Raw genomic sequence first — 25,908 nt, 5'->3', positions numbered from 1 at the left:
GGGAAAACAGACTGTGAGCAAAAGCAAAGGACAGAGCCTCAGGGGAACCTGCGAGACTGTAAAAAAGAAAAAGACCTAACATTTGTGCCACTGGAGTTCCAAAAGGAGAAGAGCACGATAGCAGAAGTGATAAAGAATAGAAGAAACAATGGCTGAAAAACTCCCCAAATCCGGCAAAATATGTAAATGTACACAGTCAAGAAGCTGAGCGAATCCTAAACCAGATAAACCAAAAGAAATCTATTCCAGGATACAGCATAGTCAAACTAAAACACATAGTAATCTAAAGGTAGGCTGGGCACAGTGGCTCATACCTATAATCCCAGGACTTTGGGAGGCCAAGGCAGGAGGATCATTTCAGGCCAGGAGTTCGAGAACAGACTGGCCAATATGGCAAAACCTTGTCTCTACTAAAAATATAAAAAATACCCGGGCGGGGTGGCGCATGCCTGAAATTCCAGCTACTTAGGAGGCTGAGGCATGATAACCACTTGAACCCAGGAGGCAGAGGTTGTAGTAAGCTGAGATTGTACCCCACTGCACTCCAGCCCCTCAGTGACAGAGCTAGACTCCATCTCAAAAANAAAAAAAAAAAAAAAAAAAAAAAGAAAGAAAGAAAGAAAGAAAAGAAATCTAAAGGCAAAGGAACAACCTGAAAAGCAGCCACTCAGAAACCATGAAGGACACAAAGAAGTGGTACATTTTTCAAGTGTGGAAAGAAAAGAACTGTCCACTCAGAATTCTGTATCTAGTATAATTATCTTTTATGAATAAAGAGGAAATCAAGACCTTCTGAGATGCAGAAAAATCAAGAGAATGTATCACCAAGAGACTTTCTCTAAAAGAATGCTAAGAGAAAACCCTCTAAACCTGATCACAGAAGGAATCTTGAAACATCAGAAAGGGAAAAAAACAACATGGAAAGGGCAAAAATGTGGGTAAAGACAACAGACTTACACTTTCCTTCTCCTCTTAACTCTTTTCAATTGTGCTAGATGGTTGAAGCAAAAATTATAACAATGTTTGATGTGGTTCTAAATATATGTAGATGAACTATTTAAGATAAAATATATTACAAATGGGAGGGTAAAGGGATTTAAAAGAAAGTAAAAGTATATACACTTTATTCTGTTTAAACGTTGACATTAATACATTATGATAGGTCTGCATGTATAATGTAATACCTAGAGCAGCCACTAAAAAAACTATACAAGGAGATAGACCACAGATTTTTTAAAAACACAATTTAAATAAATCAAAATGGAATTCTAAAAAGTGTTCAAGTAACTCAAAGGAAAAAGAAAACAGAAAACAGGAAACAAACAAAAAACAGCAGATTTAAGCCTAATATATAAATAATTACATTAAAAATAAATGGAAAAAACTCACCAAAGAAAAGACAGAGATTGGCAAGAATATTTTTTTAAAAAAGTGATTTAACTATATTCCATCTACAAAAAACTACAGTCATTCAGATATATCTGAGTTAAAAAAAAAAAAACCCAATCTCAAAAGGTCACATAATAAGATTCCATTCATATAACATTCTTGAAATGACAAAACTATAAAGACAGATTAGAGGTTGCCAAGGGTTAGAAGAGAGGAGTGGTTATGATTATAAAGCTATAGTATGAAGGGTATCTTTACGGTGACAGAAGAGTTTCGTATCTTGATGGTGGAAGTTACACAAATCTACACACATGAAAAAATGATATATAACTATATACATACATTCTGCCAATGGAAATTTCCTGGTTTTGGTATTATGCTATAGTCACACAAGATGTACCCACTGAGGGAAGAGAGTGGAGGGCACATAGGACCTCTCTGTACTATCCTTACAACTTTCTGTAAATCTGTAATTTTTTCCAAATTTAAAAGTTGGGGGAAAAAAATCAAACTGCCAGAGTTCAAATTCAGGCTGCACCACTTCCTGTGTGAACTTAGGCTTATTTAACCAGTCTGGGTATCAGTTTTGTCATCTGCAAAATAAGGATAACAGTATCTACCAAATTATGACAAGAAACAAAATAATACACCAAAAAGGAAATTATATACATACAATGTAGGTGAATCTCAAAAGCATTATTGCTAAGTGAAAGACAGGAGACACAAAAAAGACATATCATTTACTTTTGTTCAAATAACACATTGGAAAACGCAAAAACCATAGGGAAAGAAATCAGATCACGGTTACCTGGAGCTGGGTGTGAGGAGAGGGAACTGAACTACATCTCTGAGTAATGCCTTTTGTAATCATGCAAATATTCTATTCAAAAATAAAATTAAGCCTACAAGGATGGGGGAAAAACTTAAATTTGGGGGAAAGGGCACCAAAAAAACCCTTACAGTGAATGCAAACAAACCAAACCAACCCAACTAACTGTATTTCAAATGACTATTATAATTAAACTGAAGCAGGGGAGGGAGCAGTGGAAAACCTAATCCAGACACTTTCACCATATGCTCTCAGGTGGTCTACAGAGTCGGTCTGTGGGGAAAAAGTTGTAAACAGATCTTGAACTGTTCTTAGGAAGTAAACCCAAATTGAGAAATATTAAAAAAAAAACAAAAACAACTGGCTTATATTCTTTTAAAATGTTAACACAATCAAAGAAAAGTGAAAATTACGGTAAAGGAGATTAAAGAGACATGTCAACTAAACATAAAACAATCTTGGAACGGATCCTTTCTTAGAGAAAAAAAAAAACAAACGCCTTAACAGACATCACTGGGACAGTTAACAAAAGTGGAATGTAATAACTGCAGATTAAAATATTAGAAGACAACTAGAGATTTTTAAAAGGTATTGTAACAATGTTAAACTTCCTGAATTTGGTAACTACTGGAGTTATTTAAGACAATATCATTATTCTTAGAAAATACATACTGATATATTAACAGATAAAGAGTCATACATATGCAATCTTTCAAAGAGGTCAGAAAAAATTAACACAATATTATATATAGCAGTAAATAGAATACTTCAAAGAGGCTGGAGTTCACAACTGACTACAACAAGTTACAGTCTGGAGCAGCAACAAGAGAGTAATAGCTACTCTACTCCCTGGCCTTACGATATGTGGACATGACAGAAAAACAAAGCCTCTGACTGAGAAGGTTGTGACAGAACCGCAGTACTTCATGGGATATTCAGATGTCAACTAATGCAAAAACAGAGAAAACACCCATAAGAAGTAAAGGATATCTGGCAGTCTGTTTATAACACAGAGTAAGGGCTTGGAGGGGAGGAAAAGAGTAGGGAATTGGGCTTGATTTCCAGAACAGTCAGGAGATTAGAGTCTGGGTGGTAAAAAATGACTTGAGGGTAGAAGAGGTAAAAAGGAATTCAAAGTAGGTATAAATCAATAGTGGTATTCTCTGGGTGGGTATTCTAGCTCCAAGGTCTCTAAAGCTCTGCTCTGTGGTATGACAATTTCTAGCGGATCTTCTCGGGGAAGCCTTTTCAACTCTCCAATGCCAGAGAGTTAGACACTCTTATCCTTAATGCCCATATATATCATTTAACCCATATTCAATAAATGTTAGTTGAATAAATTAATGACTCACCATAACCTGAGACTAAATATGAGAAAATTAAATTGAAAATCAACTTCACAAAAGAAATGACATAGCAGAATTTCATTTCTGAAAAAAGTGTCTGAAGTTAAAATAAGGAGTTAAGATGAAAAGACTACAAAATGGAGAATTATTTCTAGTTGATTCTGGTAAAAGAAATATGCTTACTGTACAACAAGCTGCTGGCATACAGTTCCATTCTCCGTTATCAGTTCATTCAGTTTTAATTCAAGGTGAACTTTACCCTATAATGACAAAAAAAAAAAAAAAATTACAAACTGAGTAGTCTATTTTACTGACAAAATATTAAAGGTATATGCCTTTTAAAACAGTCATAATAATGAACTATCCACTGACCACTAGCACATGGCTTTGGCTACACTGTTTGTCAAATGCCTAATAACCAAAATCATAGATCAAAGTTCTGAAAGATACGAAACAAATGCTTATGTCAAACATGGTATTCAAATTTAAGAATTTTATGCCCAGTTCAAAAAATATTTATGTGTCTAATTATCACAGGCTAAAAAGAAAGATAATACCTAAATTTAAGGAAATTCTGAGATAAAACCAAACTATAAAATGTAGGATGCTTTTTCCAGGAAAGATGAACCAGCATTAAGGACAGAAGCAGCATCATTAAAAGACAGAGAAATCATACAATTCTAAAATAACTAAAGACTAAGTTTTATCCAATAAAACTCAGTTTGTCTCTACTTACTTTGATCAAACAATAAAGATTTATGGAATGTCTACTATGTTTCAGAAGGCACTGTGGGAGTGGGTAGGAATCTACAGATGTCAAAGTTGTAAGTCACTGCTTACAAGCAGCGTACAATCTAGTTGGGAAGACAATAAACAAAAGATAACATATGGCCAAAAGTCTTGATGGAAAGATGAGACACTAAAAATAAAGGAGTACTTTCTTTAAGAGACATTAATAGATGAATTAAAAAAAAATTAAGTAGTATAAGCTTAAAAGAATTCAAACTATCAACTTCTCAAGAAACAAAGGCTTAGGAACAATATAATCCAGAGATTGATATTTCTACATTGCCACTGGTGATGAGCAATTCTGCACTAATCATGAGCAATTCTAAACTGGTTAAGAATCAGTACTGGATTACCTCCACCCAGCTGACAAGACAAATTCCCACATTGCCATGTGGAGATTTTGGGGAGTGATGTCTAGGGGCTGATGATGTGAGTGATTTCATTAGAGGTAGGAAAGTTCATAATCTGGTAGTCACATTTCTTCTTTAGAACAATCCCTTTAACATTCTTTAACAGAAACCTAACCTGGAACACCCTCACTATTTTAAGGGGACTTATACAATAATGAATCTGAGGTCCACCAGCTATAAAGCTTAGGGTGAGATGAACAGTAAGTGATGAGCAATACATACTGATGGATCTTAAAACAAAAGTCTGCCTAAGAAAGCTAAAGTCTAAAGCAGCAAACACATCTGTGGTAGCAAAATTAATAGCAATTATGGGGAGCTGGCACTAAATATATGTGCCACTAAAAATGTAGGCACAAATAAATATTTATAAAATCATATATAATTTATAAACTAGATTTTTCATTATTCCTGCATTTAATATTTATAATCTCTACTATTCAACAGTGATCTTGAAGGTCCATGTTCTGTAATTTGTAATATTACTCAACTAGAATTTTGAAATCATATTTTCTGTTGTGTGCTATGTATGTATTACTTGGCTAGCAAGGGAGGCAAGCCAACTACAAAAATTTGCATCTCAAAGCAGTTTTACTATTTTAATATGTATACATTTTATGACAGAAATCTTATGCTAACACAGCTCTCTCTCAGGAAATGTCTAGGATCTATTCTAGTTTTAAGATAATAAAAACTACTAAAATAGAGTAGAAAAATAATCATTTTGTTTACAACTAAAATCATAGTACTATATCAAGTCCAAAGGATTTTAATGAGATTCTACCAAGAATCATTATTACTGAGTCAGAGCCTACCTAATATGTTCATTACTCCCACTGACCAGTAAATAAAACATTCCTTAGGTATTAATCAACAATAACATAATTATATATTAACCTGGGCAAGAAAAGTGTGAGGACAGAACAAGCGGACACAAAATACTTACTGCTACAGTGGAATACTAGGTCAAAAGGCATTATGAGTTAAATTAAGAAAATTATAATTTCTAAACTGTAAAACACTAACTCATTATATACTTTAACATGGAAATGTGTATATGATACTTAGCAAAAGAATTAAGTCACAAAATAGGGTGCATACTATAATCTTAACATATATAAAATTATAAGACCATCTACTGAAATGTTGATAGAAGTTACCTCTGATTGGTGAAATTTCAGATTTTCTTTGCTTTTTTACTCTAGATTTTAAGAGTTTATATTACCAATTTAATTTTCAAAGTTTTTACTACTACTTTGTTGCTCTTAGTAAAGAAAAATGAACAGTTTTAATTTATGTAAAACTGCTTTTCAGTTTTAGAAACTCAAGTCTGTGAACATTTTGAAACATTTTTTAGTCTCTTTTTGCACAAAAGTTCAGTTTTACTTATATCTGTAATCATTTTATAGATTTGGATTGTAGCAAAACAAATTTGTGTGTGTGTGTGTGTGTGTGTGTGTGTGTGTGTTTTGTTTTTTGATGGAGCAGTTATGAGCCCAGTAAACTGACATTTTTTGGCCTCCCTTGAGACCACAGATAGCCATATGACATAGTTCTATCCAACAAGATAGAAACAGAAGTTGCTGGTAGGGAATCATATACCTTCTCTGGGGGAAAAATATCATTCAGACCCTCAAATTATCTCCAATATATTTTATATTTCAATCTCCAGCATTCCATAAAAAATTACAGAATATGCCAGAAGATCAAAAACCAAGAGGAAAAAAATGAGAAAAGCAGTGGATTTACAAGAGATGCAGATATTGGAACTGATAGAATTTAAAATAGCTTTTTTTTTTTTTTTTTAGACAGAGTCTTGCTCTGTCACCCACGCCACAGTACAGTGGCATGATTTTGTCTCACTGCAACCTCTGCCTCCTGGGTTCAAGCAATTCACCTGCCTCAGCCTCCCAAGTACCTGGGAATACAGGCGTATGCCACCACACCCAGCTAATTTTTGTATTTTTAGTAGAGACGGGGTTTTATCATGTTGGCCAGGCTCAAGTAATCTTCCCGCCTCAGCCTCCCAAAGTGCTGGGATTACAGGTGTGAGCCACTGCATCTGGCCTAAAATAGCTATTTTTTTTTTTTAAAAGATGGAAAACAATATGAAAAATCCAGCAGCTACCTAGAAACTATAAAATGAATGAAATAAAAAAGTTAAAACTAAGTAATAAACCAAAATGAAGACGTATTTAGTAGTAGAGCAGCCACAGCTGAAAAGAGGATTGGTGAAATGAGAGACAGGTCAGTAGAAAATATCCACAATGAATCACAGAGAGGGAAAAAGGATAGAAGACTTATGAGACATAGTGAAATGCCCTATTATCCATGTAACTGGAGTCACAGCAGAGAAGAGAAAAAAAGAACAGGACAGATTAAAAAGGAGATGAGATAATTGCCTGGAATTTTCCTGATAGAAGACAAGTCACAGATTCAAGAACTCCTAGGGACAAATAAGAAAAATAAATATAAAGAAAACCATACCTAGGCACTGGATAGTAAAACTGCTGAAAATAGAAAAAGAAAATCCTAAAAGCGACTACAGAAAACAGAGATAGTACCTACAAAGAAGTAACATTAAGAATCCAACAAGGAAGCTGGGTGCAGTGGCTCATGCCTGTAATCCCAACACTTTGGGAAGCTGAGGTGGGAGGATCACCCGAGGTCAGGAGTCGGAGACCAGTCTGACCAACATGGAAAATCCCCATCTCTACTAAAGATACAAAATTAGCTGGGCATGGTGGTGCATACCTGTTAATCCCAGCTACTTGGGAAGCTGAGGCAGGGGAATCACTTGAACCCAGGAGTGGGAAGTTGCACTCCAGCCTAGGCAACAAGAGCAAAACTCTGTCTCAAAAAAAAAAAAATCCAACAAGGAACTATGTTTGATAATAAACACATAATGTGATTTGGTCTACAACTGCATTCTTATTATTCAATCTCTTAAAGGAAACTCAAAGACAGTATACTTTTCATGTATATCAGAAAATGTTGGAAGATCAGATACCTTGTACTGTATTATATACCTTTAACAAAAAATAAACCAAATTCTTGGAAGGAATTGCTATATATGACTTCCATAGCATTAATTATGTTAGCCTGATATATGCAATTATAACGTGAGATTACCTTGCATTAAGGAGCATTCTGAGGAACTTACATTACTCTGATATTGACATAGTTTGGCTGTGTCCCCACCAAGTGTCAACTTGAATTGTATCTCCCAGAATTCCCATATGTTGTGGGAGGAACCCAGAGGGAGGTAACTGAATCATAGGGGCCAGTATTTTCTGTGCTAGTCTCGTAATAGTGAATAAGTCTCACAAGATCTGATGGGTTTATCAGAGGTTTCCACTTTTGCTTCTCTGTCATTTTCTCTTGCCGTCACCATGTAAGAAGTGCCTTTCACCTCCTGCCATGATTCTGAGGCCTCCGCAGTCATGTGGAACTCTAAGTCCAATTAAACCTCTTTTTCTTTCCAGTCTCAGGCATGTCTTTATCAGCAGCGTAAAAACAGGGTAATACAGATACTATCTGAAGATTTAGCATTTTATATGCTAACTTTATTTCAATTAATTTTACAAAAATTTCACATGAAAATGTCTGTGATTATTTCAGTTGTATATTACATATATTCTTGGTACCATATAGAAGATACCATTTAAATTTCTGCATATAGTTTGGGAAAATAAGATGAATGGAGGTGGATACAGTTTGAATATTTGTCCCTCCAAATCTCAGGTTGAAATGTGACCCCCAATGTTGGAGGTGGGGCCTCTAGTGGGAGGTATTAGATTATGGGAGCAGATCCCTCACGAATGACTTAGTGCCATCCCCTTGGTGGTAAGTGAGTCTTGCTTAGTTAGTTCATGTGAGATCTAGTTGTTTAAGAGTCTGGGACCTCTGCCTTCTGTCTCTTGCTCCCTCTCTCATCATGTGATATGCCTGCTCCCCCTTCACCTTCCACCATGATTGTAAGCTTCCTGAAGTGCTCACCAGAAGCTGATGGCAGCACCAGACTTCCTGTATAGCCTGCAGAAGAACCTAAGTCAAAATAAAGCTCTTTCCTTTATAAATTACTCAGCTTTAGAGATTCCTTTATAGTAACACAAAAATAGACAAATACAGAGGTATTTGAGCAAAATACAATACATGCACTTAAAATCCTCTCTAAACTTTATTTTGTTTTTATCACAAAATACTAAATTTTAACAACAATTTTCACATAAAAGAACTTAATATGTTTCAACTGGTAAAAAAACGTTTTACAGGCATACCTTGGAAATACTGTCTAAGGGTCCAGACCACTTCAATAAAGCAAATATCTAAACACAAGGTGACAAAATTTTTTTGGTTTTCTAGTGCATATGTTACATTTACACTATATTGCAGTCTACTAAGAGTACAATATGTCTTAAATACCAACATACATATCTTATTTTTAAAATACGTTATTGCTAAAAAATGCTGTCACAGAGACATGAAGTGAGCATATGATGTTGGAAAAATAAGGCAGACAGATTCACTTGAACCCATGGTTGTCACAAATCTGCAATTTGTCAAAAATGCAGTATCTGTGGAGCACAATAGAGTGAAGTACAATCAAAGAAGAACATGAGGTGAAAAGTATCCCTAATGTACATTTCTAATATTCTAATGTACATTTCAGTACATAGAAATTATCTTTATAAATAATATTGGAAACAATTGCCCAACAGATGAAAAAGTAAAATACAAGTTTTATTTAGTATCTCTTATATTAACGGCAGTTCTTTATGAAGGTGCTGTTTTCTCCTTAAAGAAGTATTTAATATAATCTAGAATAGTTCATTCCTTTGTTAATTCACATATAAAAATTTAAAATGAAGTTTAAAAAAAGCAACCTGCAAAAATGAATTATGTTTTTATATTTAATATGTCTTAAATAGGGCATGTTTTTAAAAACCTGGCATATATATTATTAGCTATAATCATTACATTTCTTTTTAAATGTCTTTTTAAACAGGTAAGGCAGAGGCTTTTTAAAAAAAAATCTATAAAACAATCAATAATTTACGGCATGATCCAGAAATTCAAGATGTGCTTGTTGGTAAAGACCTATTAAGTAATTGCATCATATAGGATATGGTTGATAGCACATCTGGATTTACTGCTTGGACAAGTTGTGTGAGACAAACTCCTTAATTAATGAGAGCAGCAAATTCTCCACATGGGAGATTTGGTTTAATCACTCTATTTTTTTGCTATAGAGATGGGGTCTCACTATGCTGCCCAAGCTGGTCTTGAACTTCTAGGTCAAGCAATCCGTCTGCCTCAGCCTCCCAAAGTGCTGGGACTCCAGGCGGGAGCCACAGCACCTGGCCTGTTTTAATCAACCATATGTAAAGTATGCTTTTTATCATAGTACCTAAGAAATAAAGAAAGGATAAGTACTTAAATTTTTCTGGTGCATTCCAGGACCCAATAACTAATAGCACGGCTACAGTTCACTGAAGCCAAAATAGGATTTATAGAAAGCACCAGCACAACCCATACTAACTTCACATATGCGGCAGAGAATATCGAGAAAGAATACCAAATGAAGTAGATAAAAACTAGGACCATAAACTAAGGAAGGGAATGCTTCAAAATGAAGGGAGTGGTCACCAGTATCAAAAGCTGCTCGAAGATCAGGTAAGATGAGGACTGAAAAATGTCCACTAGACTTATTCATACAAAGTCATTGGTAAAAAGAACCATTTTTGTTCTCCCTCTGACACACTGCAGAGTCTGAAAGCAGATTACAATTGGTTGAGAAAAAAAAATGGTTCAGCACAGATGGAAAAATTACAAAAGGAAGAATCAGGCCAAAACCTAAATTAAAAAAAAAAAGGTAGAAAAATACACTCATGAAATATTAATATTTTGAACTAGACAATTCAAAGACGTTATAGTTCCTAACAATTTTTCAACTGTTTTGGCATAAAGCCAATCTTAATACTATTAGGGTCTTTTCACTTGAAAGCTAAATTACATTTCTGCATGTTGTTTCCCTAGAACTTCACAACCAAGGGAACCCTTTATGCTGACTTTATCATTTCACAGATAAGATCCTCAGGTAACAATAGGCTAGCAATTATTTGGGGCACAAATGCTAATTAGTGGTAGAACTAGGAAACAAGCAACTCTCCCACTGAGGTAGCAATGCAATCATTTCCTCTACCCAAACCCCTTTCCTCTGCGAACATGCCTACCCAATGCCCCAAAATGGACTGACTTACAGCAATGTTCCCTCCAACCATATCAAATTAGATTGCAGTGGACATCTGACCCAAGTCTAGCCAAATTTTCTCTCTACATTGTGGCAGAAAACTGAGTGAGATGATAGACGTTAGAAAGGTGTATGGTAACATAGACTCAAAAACTGGTGTGGCCTCTTTTAGATCTCAACAAGAAAAGGAGTACATTTACAGAGAGAAGCAGGGGAAGAGACATGTCTTATTAGACATACAAAAAGAATACAATGGAATCTCAAAATTAAATGGTATTTTTTCTTTCCTTTATAGTTTGCAAAGTGAATAGTTATTAAAATGAGAGGAAAAGACTGAAATAAAACATTATTCACTTCATGAAAGGGAGAAAAAAACCGTATTTAAACAGTGAGCACTTATACTCAATGAGCACAGTGAATATATATATGAATAGGAAGAATTGATCGGTGGATCTCAGTTTCCATGTGCCACCTGCAGTACTGAGTGTGGGGGTTTAAAGTTTAAAGATACAGTATATAGTTTTCATTTACCATGGTCCAGAATGAAAGCCAATTATTTTATGTAATTGTCAACCAAAAACAAACAAATCACCCAATGCCTTAAGGTATTTTATAAGAAACTAAATTATTTTTAAAAATAAGTGAAACTTATGCAAATTTTTAAAACTTTTTATTTTACATACTCATTTTACAGATGAACCTATGTAAATTTTAATGTCTGTTGTTCTAAGAATCTAACCTCCACTTAAGGTGCAGCTCCTCTGCAAATGCCTGACAACTTTCTAGCTCACACTGGCCACGTAAAGTTCCCATAATGACATTCCAAGAAACTCTTAGGAGCTTTCTAATGCCCTCTCCATTTCCGTTGAGCAAATCTGAGCAGACTTCTGTTCCTTACACTCAGATGTTACTTAAGTGATGCTCCTAATCTATTGATTTTTTTTTTATGACTTGTACAGAATAGTGAAGACAGTAAAGGCACTGTGGTTAGGAGTATTAGAATCGGACAGATCTCTTTTGGAATCAAGTTTCTACTACTTAGTAGTTCTGTAACTTTGGAGAACACATTTAACCTCTGTGAATTTCATTTGCCATATTTGTAAAATGGAGGTAATGCTATTTACCTCATAATCTATTCTGAAAATTAAATGACATTACGTACTTAGTACTGTGCTTAGAATATACTGGTATAATTACCAATAGTAATTATCAGACTAAGTTCCTGTTGAACTCAATCTGTTTAATAGCTTTCACTTATTTCCCATTGCTCTTATGTTTCCTATTTTTGTAAAATTTTATAAAGTTTATGGAAGTGAACAAATTTATTAACAAAGTAAGACTGTATGAACCATGGAATGATTTTCTATCTTTTCTAGACTCACAAAGTTAATTTAGTATTCCCATATCAGTACTGGGGCCAGACGACAACATTTTCAATGGTACCATATTAACCCGAAAGTGTTATATGTGTCTCTCACCCCCTAAGGTACTTTTCCTTTTAAAATCTATTTTAAATAGTGGGTAAATCTTATTGTCATTTAAGACAAAAGAGTTGTAAAGTTTAATAATTCATACTCATGAAAATAACTTGCACAGATTTTAAGGTAACTATATTACATCTAATAGGTAACTGCTGCTTCCACGAATTTTCATTTCATAGATGAGATATATATCTCTCAAATGTTTATGTATATATATATACACACACATGAACATATACATATATATGTGTATTATCTATAAATAAGCATACGCATGCATATGTAACGCATGTATATACACATACATACATATATACACACACACCATCAAATAAAGGTTTGTGTCTCTGTACTAATCTCTAGTACCATCTCCCAAAACTCTATGAAGAGTATTCTATATAGATTTCTACCTTTTGAGAGCTGGAACTCTTAAATCATTTAGCAAATGTATATAAAACTCGTAACATTTATGAGTTTTATGAAATTCAATGATTCATAAAATTTCAGTTTATATTAAATTTTCAAAGCCTTTTCCTATATTGCCTTTTGTGAAAACTATTAGAAGAAAAACTGGTACTTTAAAACTTTCATATCTGCCTTTTGGTAATGAAATATTACCAGACTGACTGCTGGTAATATTTTACATTCGTATAGCATTAACAGCTTTTAAACTATTCTTACAGATGTTTCACTTAATTCTCACAACCACATGAATTAAATATGGCAACTTTTATTCTCACTTCATAGAAATGAAATTCAATGTCATTTAAGTAACTACATATGAAAACTAGGACCTAAGTTTTCTGCCTTTTAATTGAAACCCTTTCCACTTCTTCACATTGCCTCTAACATGGATCATTTACAATATTGTACAATTGGGATCTGAGTCATAGCTATGGTCATATGGAAAGATAAGAACATTAAAACATGGCAAAGTAGGCTAAACAGGAAAAGTATGTTATATTTTGTAGTTAAGAAGGGGTTTTAGTGCATAAATAATTTTTTGAGAATTTAATAATCAAAGAGAATGTCTGAGAGATTATGATGAAATGGAGACACAGGCACTTAGTTGCAAATTATCTGTGGTGTGGGTGTAGCACTTTTTTCTTGTCTTAAACTTCTCTTTGAGTCACAGTGGCAAATTATAACTTCTTTTAGAGAGGAAGAATCCTGCTGCAATTATGCCCTCGGGAAATGGTTTCACAATCCTTACCATATTTTATAAATAAATAAAGTTACAACAGAAAGATTCCCTTTAGATAGAAATAATAATTTCTAAGACAGAGCAACTCAGATTTTCTAAAAACAAATAGAAACTTCAGCTACATGGCTAAACACACATCTTTATTCACATACAGGATCTGAAAAAGGTCTCTTATTTTGGTAAAAAGAAAAAAGAGATTAAACAGTAATGATACCCTTTCAAATAAAAAGCGAGGTGAACAACAGGAAAGGTGGGTGTGGGAGTGAAGGCTGTGCACAGTGGGCTCAGGCAGGGTTTAAATGAATAACATTTCCCCAAGTTCAGTTTACAAGAGATAAAACAGAGAATCCTGATCAGGCCAGATGAAATCAGACTTCCAGGGATTCTTCCCAAAATCAGAGTTGATAAAACACATCTTTTCCCCTAAAGCTTTTCCCCTTAAAGAAAAAAAATAATTTGCTATTATGACTCAAACAGAAGAACTAAGGTAAGAAAGAAATGCCCTAATCTCCCCAAATCTACACACATACATACGCATGAACATTATTCTTGAAACAATGTGGCAAAGCCATTACCTTCCTGTTCTATATTACCCAAAGGTCTATAATATTTGATGTCGGAATTTAAAATAAGGTATAATATGCTCTATTTTCATGAACTAGTTTAATTAGTTCATTTTTCACTCATTTCCTGTGACAATCTCTTGTATTATATAAGCCTTAATATTTACCTGAACCTCTGAATTGGAGTCAACAGGCTGTAACGAAAACCAGGTTTCTTTGCCACTGTGATTACACAGGTCTTCTTTTTTGATGGCTACTTTTCCTAAAGAAAATAAGTAAAACAATATAAGAAAACATGCTTTGTATAATCCTAAGACTCATTAGCACTGTTTTATATAATACTTTATAGAAAATATTTTAAAATAATTTGTACCTATGGACATAAAAATCCATTTTTATAAAGCCTTTTTCTATATTCTAAAGAATGAAAAAATGTCTTATTTCTCCTTGTCCCTTGGCAGACCTCTGTCTGGGTCATTTTGAATCAGGGGATTAGATAGGACCTCAATTGTATTTACATGCAACTGCATTTTTTAGTGCTTATTCAGATTCACATTTTTACCCAGAGTACACTCATTATAAAAAACAAGGTACAATGGTAGTGCAAACTAATCTTCCCTATTTTTTGACACTATGAACAAATAATATGTTCTAGAGCAGATGTATATGCATTTAGTAAGAGTTTATAAATTCGATTAAGAGGAAAGGAAGAACAATATCCTACATCATTAACAAAAGTGAAAACTGACTTGAAAATTATGGGAGTTTATAACAATTTTATTAAAAATGTACTTTTATCAAAACATTGCAAACACTGATTATGTTGCTCCAACGAATACAAAAATTAAGGCAGTTCTTTAAAGTTTAAACCCCCTCAGGGGAAGATACAGTACAATGAACAAAGTAGTATGAGAGGAAGAAACAGAAATGTTCTTATAATAAAGTATATGCCATCTTGGTAGAAAGCATTTCCTTCCTCAATTCAAGTTTTAAGAAGTAGACACAGTTTTGCATAACACTGACGATTTATTCCAGAGTTCTACATAAAAGTTTCAACAAATTCTTTGTCAAGCAAGAATTTTCATTTTATGTGCCCTAATTCTACTCTATTTCCTTGTACTTATGACATACCTCGGTCTTTTAGTTCAACATTTTAAAACTGTAAGAACATTGCACAGAAATTTTTCTGTCAAGATATGTTAACTTTTGTATATCAAGAAAAAGGAAAGAACAGGAAAACAAACAAAAACTATGCTTAAAATTTTATTCTGGAATTAGATAGTGGTGATGGTTACACAACTCTGTGAATATATTAAGGCCCCCACCACACCATACACTTTTTGTAATTTAAAAAATATTCTAATTCACCCAAGCCATTAGTGCTGGGAAAAAGAAAAAAAGATATATTTTGAAATAATTTCAAACAAAGTTGCAAGAACTACACACCAAAAACCTCCATATTCTCTACTCAGATTCCCCTACTATTAACTTTTATCATGTTTCTCTTCCTCTAATGTATATAATGATTCTTTTTCTGAATCACTGAAAAACAAGTTGCAAATATGATGTATACTTTGAAAGAGTTAATTTGATGGTATATGAATCACATCTCAATAAAACTGTTATTTTTAGAATGTAACCACATTACAGTTTTTGATAAGCTTCTCTCATTCATGTCTTGGAATTCAAACTATGAAGACAACCGATACATCTAATTTTAAAGAAAACACTACAGTACACAGCTATATTTTATTATAGAGTGGTAAATTCTTAAAAAAAAATCAAAGGAGGCCTATTGAAAATTCATCTTTGTATGTCTATTAATACATGAAGTTAAAACACATAAAATAAAATAAATTGGTCCTGATAACAAATATATATCTTCCCAACTTTCTTTCGAATACTTTGGATAAAATGTAAGTTGAAGATCAAAATCTTTATATGAATATATAGCATTTATAGTTCACTCAAATCATGTAGAAAATGGCACTAGGGAAATAATGTATTTCAGTTCTTTTTTGGTTAAATTTAAGATAAAAATGATGGCAAAACAGAAATTCTTATAGTACTAAATAAAGCCAAATATAAAATTCAGGCACTAACTGGAATACTCAAATATTCCTTAAACTACAGGAAGAGTTTAGGATAAGAGACAAATCATACAAATCTCTGGAATGTCTTATCTGTATCAAATTCCTGGGAAATCCATATAATACTAGTTATGGCTTAGGATATAAAGTTATGACAAAGTATTCAATATTGTATGCCACAAATGATTGTTGTAATTCTGTCAGCTAGTCCTGATTATCACTGATTCCACACCAGATGTAAATAAAATGTTAAGGCAATGCATAACGTTTGATACTCAAATATATATATATGTACATGCAGAAATAAATCTATACATCCTATAGCTGAAGCTCTTTCCTTTTGAGAACCATTCCCCTCCCTTTAAGAATATTTGTAACTGTGTATCTTTTATGTCCTCTCCCCAGAAAAAGGCACAGATAATATCTGGCACATAATTTTAAGAGCGTTTACTTACCATCCAGAAATGAATCAGTAGACTTCTGGTGAAATTTCTACTTTATAACTTCCATAATTTTTAGTTTTGTACACAATTTATGAATATGTATATAGATGTACATATGTACACACATATAATACATATATCACTAAAACAAGCCCCAAACTAAAAAACAGGGTTTTTTACAAAGTTTAGGAATATATTGGTTTGACAAATTCATTCCCTCATTCAAGAATCACAATGGCACTGTGTTGTAAATGCTGATTTTATTTCTAGGCTTCCCGTTTATCTAAACTCTGTTTAAGTAACAATGCTCCTAAAAACTAGAGTAGAAATCTACCTGTCCTACTTATGACTCACTAATCTCAGATCACTGGAAATACATCCCCACTGTCACAGGTGCCTTTCCAAAAGAGAATTTTCTCTTAGTCTCACAGGTAATGTATTCTAGAAGAGAGCCTCTTCCTCCTATTCCACGTCGTGAGTATCATGACATTCACTGTCACTGAAGAGTTGAATGTTTCTTGTCCTATGAGAGGGAAACCCTTCTCTGACTAGCTGCATAAATAAGCCATCTGAGAGTTGAGAATAATGTGCAATTTTATTGTCAGCTCTTATTAAGTTCCTTTTTAAGATGTCAGTTTCTGATATATAAAGATCTAGTTGCATGAGTTTATCTGGCCTGAAGAAGCAGGGAAGAAAGAGTACATGATCCCACAAAGTTAGAGAAACTGATATATAAGAAGGGCACAGGAAAATAAGAAAAATATTTGAAGTCATTAGGTGGCAGGCAAAGAATGAAGGAGAAAAAAAGGTGGGAGGATAAATGAGAAGGAAGTATAGGAGAGGGTGACAAAAGGGATGGGGAAGGAAGAAACAAGTTTCTGAAATATGAACAGAATAAAAAAAAAGCCTCATGATTCTGTTTTGTTGTTTTATCACTGAGCAGACATTAACAGTAAAAGGTCGGCAGCCCGATACAGTGGAAACAGCACTGAACTGAAAGAAAAGCCAGCATTTACAGAATGTCTACCAGGTAGGAGACATTCTTATATATTTTCTTGTCTAATTTTCATAACAATCTTGGAGTCAGAGGGTATAATCTCCATCTTACAGATGAGGAAAGGCGAACAATATTTTTAAACTTGCCTCTAACAGGTGCAGAAGCCAGATTTCGAAACCAAGGTATGCCTGTTTGTGTTCCTTCCAACACAAACACTAATTACATAATCTAGTGTCAAATTCTCTAATAAATTACTTATTAGAAACTCTACATCTAATGTGCCTCCTCTGAATTAGAATGACTTTAGCTTAATGATCTTAAAAACCTTTTTTGTGCCTCTAATGTTTCCAAAGATTGTTTTAGTGTTTACTATTTTCTTTTGTTTATTTTTAATTTTTTTTTTTTTTTCCCAGACAGGGTCTTGCTCTGTTTCCCAGGATGGAGTGCAGTAGCATGATTATAACTCACTGCAGCCTCAACCTCCTGGGCTCAGGTGATTCTCCAACTTCAGCCTCTCAAGTAGCTGGAACTAATTTTTATAGTTGGTCCCAGTTGGCTAATTTTTATAGTTTTTATAGAGATGGGTTTTCACCATGTTGCCCAGGCTGGTCTTCAACTTCTGAGCTTAAGCAGTCCACCTGCCTTGGCCCTCCAAGGTGCTGGGATTATAGACATGAGCCACTGTGCCAAGCCGGTGATTACTATTTTAAACAAAGTTAATTCATAATTTCACTAGCTATGAAATTACTAATGTCAAAAAAAAAAAAAAAATCAAACACAGCTGGGTGCAGTGGTGCATGCCTGCTGTTCCAGGTACTTGGGAGGCTGAGGCAGGAGGACTGCTTGATCCCAGGAGTTCAAGTCCAGCCTGGGCAACACAGTGAGATTCCTGTCTCCTAAAAAAAAAAGAAACGAAACAAACTTCCCAACAAATCATTTAAAATCAGTACTTAATTTCCTCACTGTCTTGACAAACTCACAGAAAGAGCTTAAAACCAAACATATACTCACCAGATGCTGTATTAGTTCCTTAAAACCAGACAAAGAAAGGAAATAAAAAAGGAAATGAAGGAACTGTGGGCACAGAAACCACCTTTGTTGATCTTTAAGTAAAAAAAGCATTTTAAGCTTTCTAATATCATTTTTCAGCAGCATTTTCTTGCTATCGGTAAATACCGTGTTACCCATGGGACCCACTTTCAGATACATTATTAGAAATTTCAGTCTGATACAGTTAACCAACTGGCAAAATCCTGATGGTCCTGTTCCTACTTGAGCACAAGCAGAAATGGCTAAAAGAGGAGATTAAAAAGTGACAAGTGTTACTGCCTATGTAAAAATGAAACAGGACCAGAAGACTGAACAAATTCTGGCAGACAGTCAACAGCAGTAATTTAGAGACAATAGCAGCACTTTGAAGCCTTAGTGTATGAGGTTTCAATAGATACATTTTGGTCTTTGTAGTAGACGGTATATTAATAGCCGCCATACTTTCCAGTATCTACACCATTGTGAGATTCCCTATAGCACTGACTCTGGGATTAGATATGTGACTTGCTTTTACGAATGGGACATCAGCAAATGTGACACACATGTGCATTAGGGCTTGCCTTCTTAGAACCAACCATGAGACCATGTGGTGAGGAAGGTCCAGCTAACAGCACCAACCAGACATATGAATCAGACCAGCCAGCCTCAATCTCCCAAATAACTGCACATCAGTCCCAGGCAAGACAAGCCATAGAACCACCTAGCTGGGTTCAGCTCAAATTCACAAACAACAGGATCATGAGTAAATGTATGTAGCTGTATTAAGCCTCTAGGTATTGGAGTAGCTACATAGCAGTAGATAACTGATATAGTCCCTCTGCAAACAGACACCAAAATGTAGCCACAGGCAATTTATAAACAGTAAATTTTGCTTAAAAGCTAAATGTCAGCAGAAATTACAATTCAAAGTGTTGGAAAATACCTTAACTATTTTAAACACAATCTTATTTTATAGATGAACCAAGCCTAAGAAAATGCTCAATAAAGATCACATAGACAGACAGTGACATAGTCATGGTTGGTATTCAGGTCTCTGACATTCTAGTAAAATCCTTTCATCTCTCTATGGTTCTGAACCAAGATGGCATGGTGAAGGGTGGGAGGCAACTGCCAGAATCTAGCAAAATAGTCATAGTTTACTTGTTTGAGCTCTAGAAAAATAGTCATAGTTTACTTATTTGAGCTCTTGAAAAATAAAATAATTAAAAAATACATATTAGGAGGTAAAACATTTATGTTTTAGTTTCAGTATTATTAGAATCCTCACTGGAAATAAAAATATATGCTTAAAGTTTTTCTCTTTTTCTCTCATTTTAAGAAGAAACTACACATTAGAAGAATACATCACATAGTAACATTAACTTTACAATTTCCTATCTTTTTGTAGCATGGATCTAGCTCTCAAGTTTTTTAATTCAGTTTTTGTACTAACTGTTCCTGGCATATAAAGTTGCCTAATATAGCACTTATGCCCCAAATTAATAACAATTATTACCTCTGGGAAGAAGACTGGGGGGTGGGGGAGCAGTGGTCAAAAGTAATTTAAGCGAGGTACAGTGGCTCACGCCTATAATCCCAGCACTTTGGGAGGCCAAGGCAGGTGGATCAAGAGTTCGAGACCAGCCTGGTCAAATGGTAAAACCTCACCTCTACTAAAAATATAAAAATTAGCCAGGCATGGTGGCAGGTGCCTGTAATCTCAGCTACTCAGGAGGCTGAGGCAGAATTACTTGAACCCAGGAGGCAGAGGTTGCAGTGAGCTGAGATGGTGCCACTGTACTCCAGCCTGGGCAACAGAACAAGTCTTCATCTCAAAAAAAAATAATAATAATAATTTAGTATTATCTATGTCATAATTTTAAATTTTTTCACAAAAACAAAAATATCCATACATGAGAAGGGGAGAAAAGCAAACACATTTCCACAGTCAGGCTCCTCCTGATTCTCCTAGGTTCCATTAGAGCAGAGTGCATGCCAGTGTACCACCAGCCTAGGAACAGGCTCTGCAGACACAGTAAGAAGAATCCCAGGAGAAAATGCAGGAATTAAAAATAGAGAAAGTGAAACTTCAGACTGAAGCTACCAGAAACATCCAGAAAACGAAGTAGAAAAAAGCAGCCCAAGGACCAGAAAAGCCCTCGGTCTGGTTAATTAAACCATGGAGTGACCAGGAAATCCTGAGTTTCCTGCAAGAATGGGAATTTCTTAAGCATGAAGTGTACAGGGTAAGAAGTATCATATGGTATCAAAAACAACTGCCCAGCGTCTGAAGCAGAGGGGTATGAAGAAGAGCTGACAGGAATGTCTCCAAATGCTGATAAACTTGCTAGACTTATACTTCACTATTCATGAGGCCAAACAGAGGCCAAGGTATCAATCATTGCCATGTCCTTATAGAGAGGCCCTGCACAGGATTCTGGGACACAGATGGAGTATCAGCATCTTCTCAGGTCCTCCCTGTGCAGATGTGGCTGACCTCGCACCTCACAAGCACCAGCCTCAGGCCTATGGCATTTCCATAGCCTTTCAGGAGTCAATGTGGGCCCCAACACCTGTGATCTATAAGGAAAATGCTCAGGTACCTGGATGGGAGCCCTGGAACATGAACCCACCATGGTCAGTTCCATAGATGTATCCTGCCTTTCTCCCAGCAGCCCTGGGCCCTCCACTGCAGTGGTCCATCTCTATTGACTGATCCAGATCTTGAAGACAATTAGAATCTGGATCCTAATTCTATCAGAAAGAATGAAAAATAGCACAATCTCTGTGTGTTAGTGCATGATTCCTTCCTCTCCTCACCAGGTGGAATGAGAATAAATGTGAAATAAATGAGTAACAACAACAACAAAAATACATTACTCACATAATTAAAAATAAAAAATCCCGAAAAGCTATCTATCTATACCCAATTTGTACAGAATCTCAAATCTTAAGTTTAAAAGATGATTCTCTCAATTCTAGCTCGTTTCACTTCCAGAAAATGCTATGGCATTGTTTAGTCTACAGTTGAGCAACTCCAAATTATAAATTAAGAAAATTCTACTTCCAATAGCTCAAAATTAAAAGAATAAACAACTTTACGCGTTAATGGAGAATGTTATTAAATTACAAAAATGTTAAAAATTTGTTAGTAAAACCATCAACTACTTCCAACCTTAAAGGGTATGTACTGTCTTTATTTTAAAAACAATTCTATATGTGAAAGGAAAAAAGAATTTTCTGTTAAATGTAAAAATTGTATCCCTTAGAAAGAATAAACATTTAAGAAAAAGTTCTCATACCAAGTTACAGCTTTCTGACACCACTCCCTAAAGAATAGATTTTTACTAGAAATTATTTTACTTAAAATTGATTTTTACTTTAAAAATAAACAAAAAAAGCCAACTTCTGGAAATCATAAACCTCAACTTTATGCTGCTATTTAAAAGCCCTTAAAGGCCTTTTCAAGAAATACTACATTAAGATAATAACATACGTAAAGGGGCTATGAAAATTAAACGTTTTCTCAAGATATCATGATGGTCAAAGTTACATATTCTTTCAAAGGTTATTAATAATTATCAATAGCCTCTATCAATCCTTATCTGAAACTACCTTTCTCTAGTTGTTGACATTAAAAGATTTCCTTATCTTCTGTGATATTAATCTCTCCTATCTCTCTTTCTACTTCCTGATATGCCTTATCTATCTTCAAGCCTCTTCTCTGAAACCCTCCTTATCTACTCCCAAGTAATTTCATTCATTCCATCGCAGGCTTCACCTATCACTTAATGCTAATAACTCTCAAATCTACGTCTCTAGATCTTTTCTCTAAGCTTCAGATCTATATTTCCAATTGTCAACCAAAATGTCCACTAAGATGTAACTCAGGTAATACAAGTTTAACTTGTTTAAAACCAGTCATCCTCTCCCCTTCTCATTCAAAAGTGAATGTTCTTGCTGTGTTCCTTATCTCAGTTAATAACAGCCATACAAACAAGACCATTTTTAACTCTTCTCCTTTCACATCTCTTTTATCATCTTGGTCACTAAGTTCTATCTGAAACTCCTGAAATATATTCCCTCATCTGTATTTCCACTGCAACTGTTCTATCTAACTCATTTCATTTGATAATAGCATACTTGTTGGACTTCCTGCCTCGAATCTCTCCCTATTCTAAATCAACAACTTCTTATGGCCTACAACAGTAACTTCCAAACTACAAACTTGATGTATATAGATTACATATTTAAAGTAGAACATATGATATGCGTGTGTATATATAACTGTGTATATGTAACTGTATGTAAATACATGTGCATACATAACTATATATAACTGTATATTATACAGTATGCAGACTCGTTTCTAGCAATACAAATGCATATAACACACACACACCAGTTATATATAGTTACATACAATCTCAAAAGGTTCAAAACCACTGTCTGCAGAATAAAGTCCAAATTCTTTAGCTTTTGGAATTAAGAATGGTTTCTAGGGTTCACCACGGCTTGGTCCCAATTTATATCCTCAGCTTCACATTCTACCAGCAGATACATCACAAACATAATTCATTTTCCCCCCTATGCTTCTGCCAATCCCTGTCACCTTGAAATTGTTCTTCCTGGCTGGGTCTGGTAGGTCATGCCTGTAATCCCAGTACTTTGGGAGGCCAAGGCGGGTGGATCATGAGGTCAGGAGTTCAAGACCAGCCTGATCAACATGGTGAAACCCCGTCTCTACTGAAAATACAAGAATTAGCTGGGTGTGGTGGTGTATGCCTGTAATTCCAGCTACCCGGGAGGCTGAGGCAAGAGAATCCCTTGAACCCAGGAGGCGGAGGTTGCAGTGAGCTGAGATCGTGCCACTGTATTCCAGCCTGGTGACACAGTAAGATGCCATCTCAAAAAAAAAAAAGAAACTGTTCTTCCTTTTCCTACCTATGTAGTCTCTGTTAACCTCCTACCAAATAAAACGAGCTGTTCTCCCTACTATTCTCTCCAAGTACTCTGCTCAAATCTCCAGCACAGACCCTAATATACTAGTATTAGACTAAAAGTCTGCCTCTCTGATAGCATGGGGGCAACTTGAGTCTTATTCATCTTAAAAGTCCCATCCTTTGTGTGCCACAGAGAGGTGTTTGGTAAATGTTTAACTGAATTGAGGATGCAGCTTCAAGGGTGATCTACAATTAACAGTTTGCTAGAAACAGAAGAGTCTATATATAAGAAGCCTTAGGAGGGAGAAAAATATCTAAAAAAAATACATCACCGTGAAAATGTCTTTTCTTTCACTCTCAACAAACTGAATAAGCAATCAAGAGAGTGAAATGTGACACACAGGCAGATAAGAATAAAAACTAAGAAAATGCCTTTTGTGAAAGAGTATTTGGTATATATAGCTGACAAAAGTTAACATAACTAAAAATAAGAATGCTTAGGAATAAACAAAAATTAGAACTCAAACCAAAAGAAAAATAGGCAAAGAAATGAACAATTAATTCATAGAAGAAAACTATAAAGACCAATAAACATATGAAAAATTCCTCAAATTCCTTCACAATCAGAAACTCACATTAAAATAATAATGTATTATTTTTCACCTATCATATTGGAAAATTTTTTTCAATGATAATATGCAAGAATGGCCAAGGGGTGGTAAAATGGTTATGCCCAAGACATCCTTGGGGAAATGTAAATTAGTACAATATTTCTGTAGTCCACATCAGTATGATACTGTGTGGGGCGGGTGGGGATAGAAATATGCAGAGAAAAATCATAAAAACTTTCATACTCCTTAACCCAGTATTTTTACTTCTAAGAATTTATCCTGGGGGAAAAACAGACATGCAAAAATTTATGCCAAAGGACATTTGTTCATAGCAACACCATTAAGTATGCCAAAAATTTGGAAACGTAAATGCTCACCAACAAGAAAGTGGTTAAAATAAAACACTTTTCTACAAAGGATATTATATAACAAATATTTTGAAAAATATTAATAACGTGATGAAAGGATCATTATGATATTAATGAAAAAAGAAAAAAACCTGAATAATACAATGTAGTAGTACAAATGTATGAAATAAAGAATGGAAGAAATACAAATACACCAAATTATTGACTATAGTTACTTCTGCACAGAATCACTTCAAGACATTAAGAACATATAATAGTTTTATAATTAAGAAAAATATATTGTTTTAAAGGTTATTTGATTAAAATGATGTTGCCGAATTTCAGAAAAAGGTTTATTAAAGAAAACATAGAAGCCAGATTACAGAGACTTTAAAAGGAATAAGTAGCAAGGAGAGGACTGATACAGACCATTTGTTACAGAGTTCAATATCAAAGGCAGAGAAACATCAGGAGTTATTTAACAGGACAAAGACAAATAACGCTTAATTTTTTAAGCTGTAGGAGACTTGACCATGTTTCAAATAAAAAAGGAAATGGAGATGATGAAATGTAGGACTCCAAAAAGAGAGATGATAATGAATGTAAATTAGACCTCTGCCTGTGATTAAAATACAAAGATAGTGGTGCAAAGATCAGGAATGTGACACATACGTGGCCAGTTAGCTTTGTTCTAGTTCATGCCCACAGATCACACTCCAATCTGACAATTATTTAAAAAATATATTTATTGGTCACTGATATGGTTTGACTCTGTCCCCACTCAAATCTCATGTCAAACTATAATCTCACTGTTGGTGGAGGGGCCTGGCGGAAGGTGACTGAATCACGCAGGTGGACATCCCCCTTGTTGTTCTCATGACAGTGAGTTCTCATGAGATCTGGTTATTGTAAAATTATGTAGCACTTCCCCACTCTCCTCTCTCCTGCCAACCATGTGCTGATGTGCTTGCTTCCTCTTTACCTTCTACCACCTTTGCCTCCCAGAAGCAGAAGCCTGTACAGCCTGAACAACTGTGAGCCAATTAAACCTATTTTCTTTATAAATCACCCAGTCTCAGGTATGTCTTTATAGCAGTGTGAGAACGGACTAATGCAGTCACTAATACAGATAGAAAGATAATGTATAAATAGATTAAAGTGAATTATTACTTCTATTAGAAAAAACT

At 34.7% G+C, this 25,908-nt stretch overlaps 1 protein-coding gene across 4 annotated transcripts in view; it reads right to left on the bottom strand.

Moving 5' to 3' along the window:
• RASA2 (RAS p21 protein activator 2) overlaps window positions 1-25,908 on the bottom strand; it is a 120,321-nt gene that overhangs the window by 65,941 nt on the left and 28,472 nt on the right. For all 4 annotated transcript variants that reach the window (XM_037736831.1, XM_017523740.2, XM_017523741.2 and 1 more), the window contains exons 4-5: window positions 14,429-14,523; window positions 3,748-3,824 (exon numbers count right to left, since the gene is read on the bottom strand). In XM_037736831.1, coding sequence (XP_037592759.1) covers window positions 3,748-3,824; window positions 14,429-14,523 — 172 coding nt within the window. The remainder of the gene's footprint in view (window positions 1-3,747; window positions 3,825-14,428; window positions 14,524-25,908) is intronic.

Source organism: Cebus imitator, unplaced genomic scaffold (assembly GCF_001604975.1).
Source record: "Cebus imitator isolate Cc_AM_T3 unplaced genomic scaffold, Cebus_imitator-1.0 Scaffold30, whole genome shotgun sequence".
NCBI lineage: Eukaryota > Metazoa > Chordata > Mammalia > Primates > Cebidae > Cebus > Cebus imitator.
Note: the sequence above shows the minus strand (reverse complement) of the source record. Positions and strands in the feature narration are given on the sequence as shown.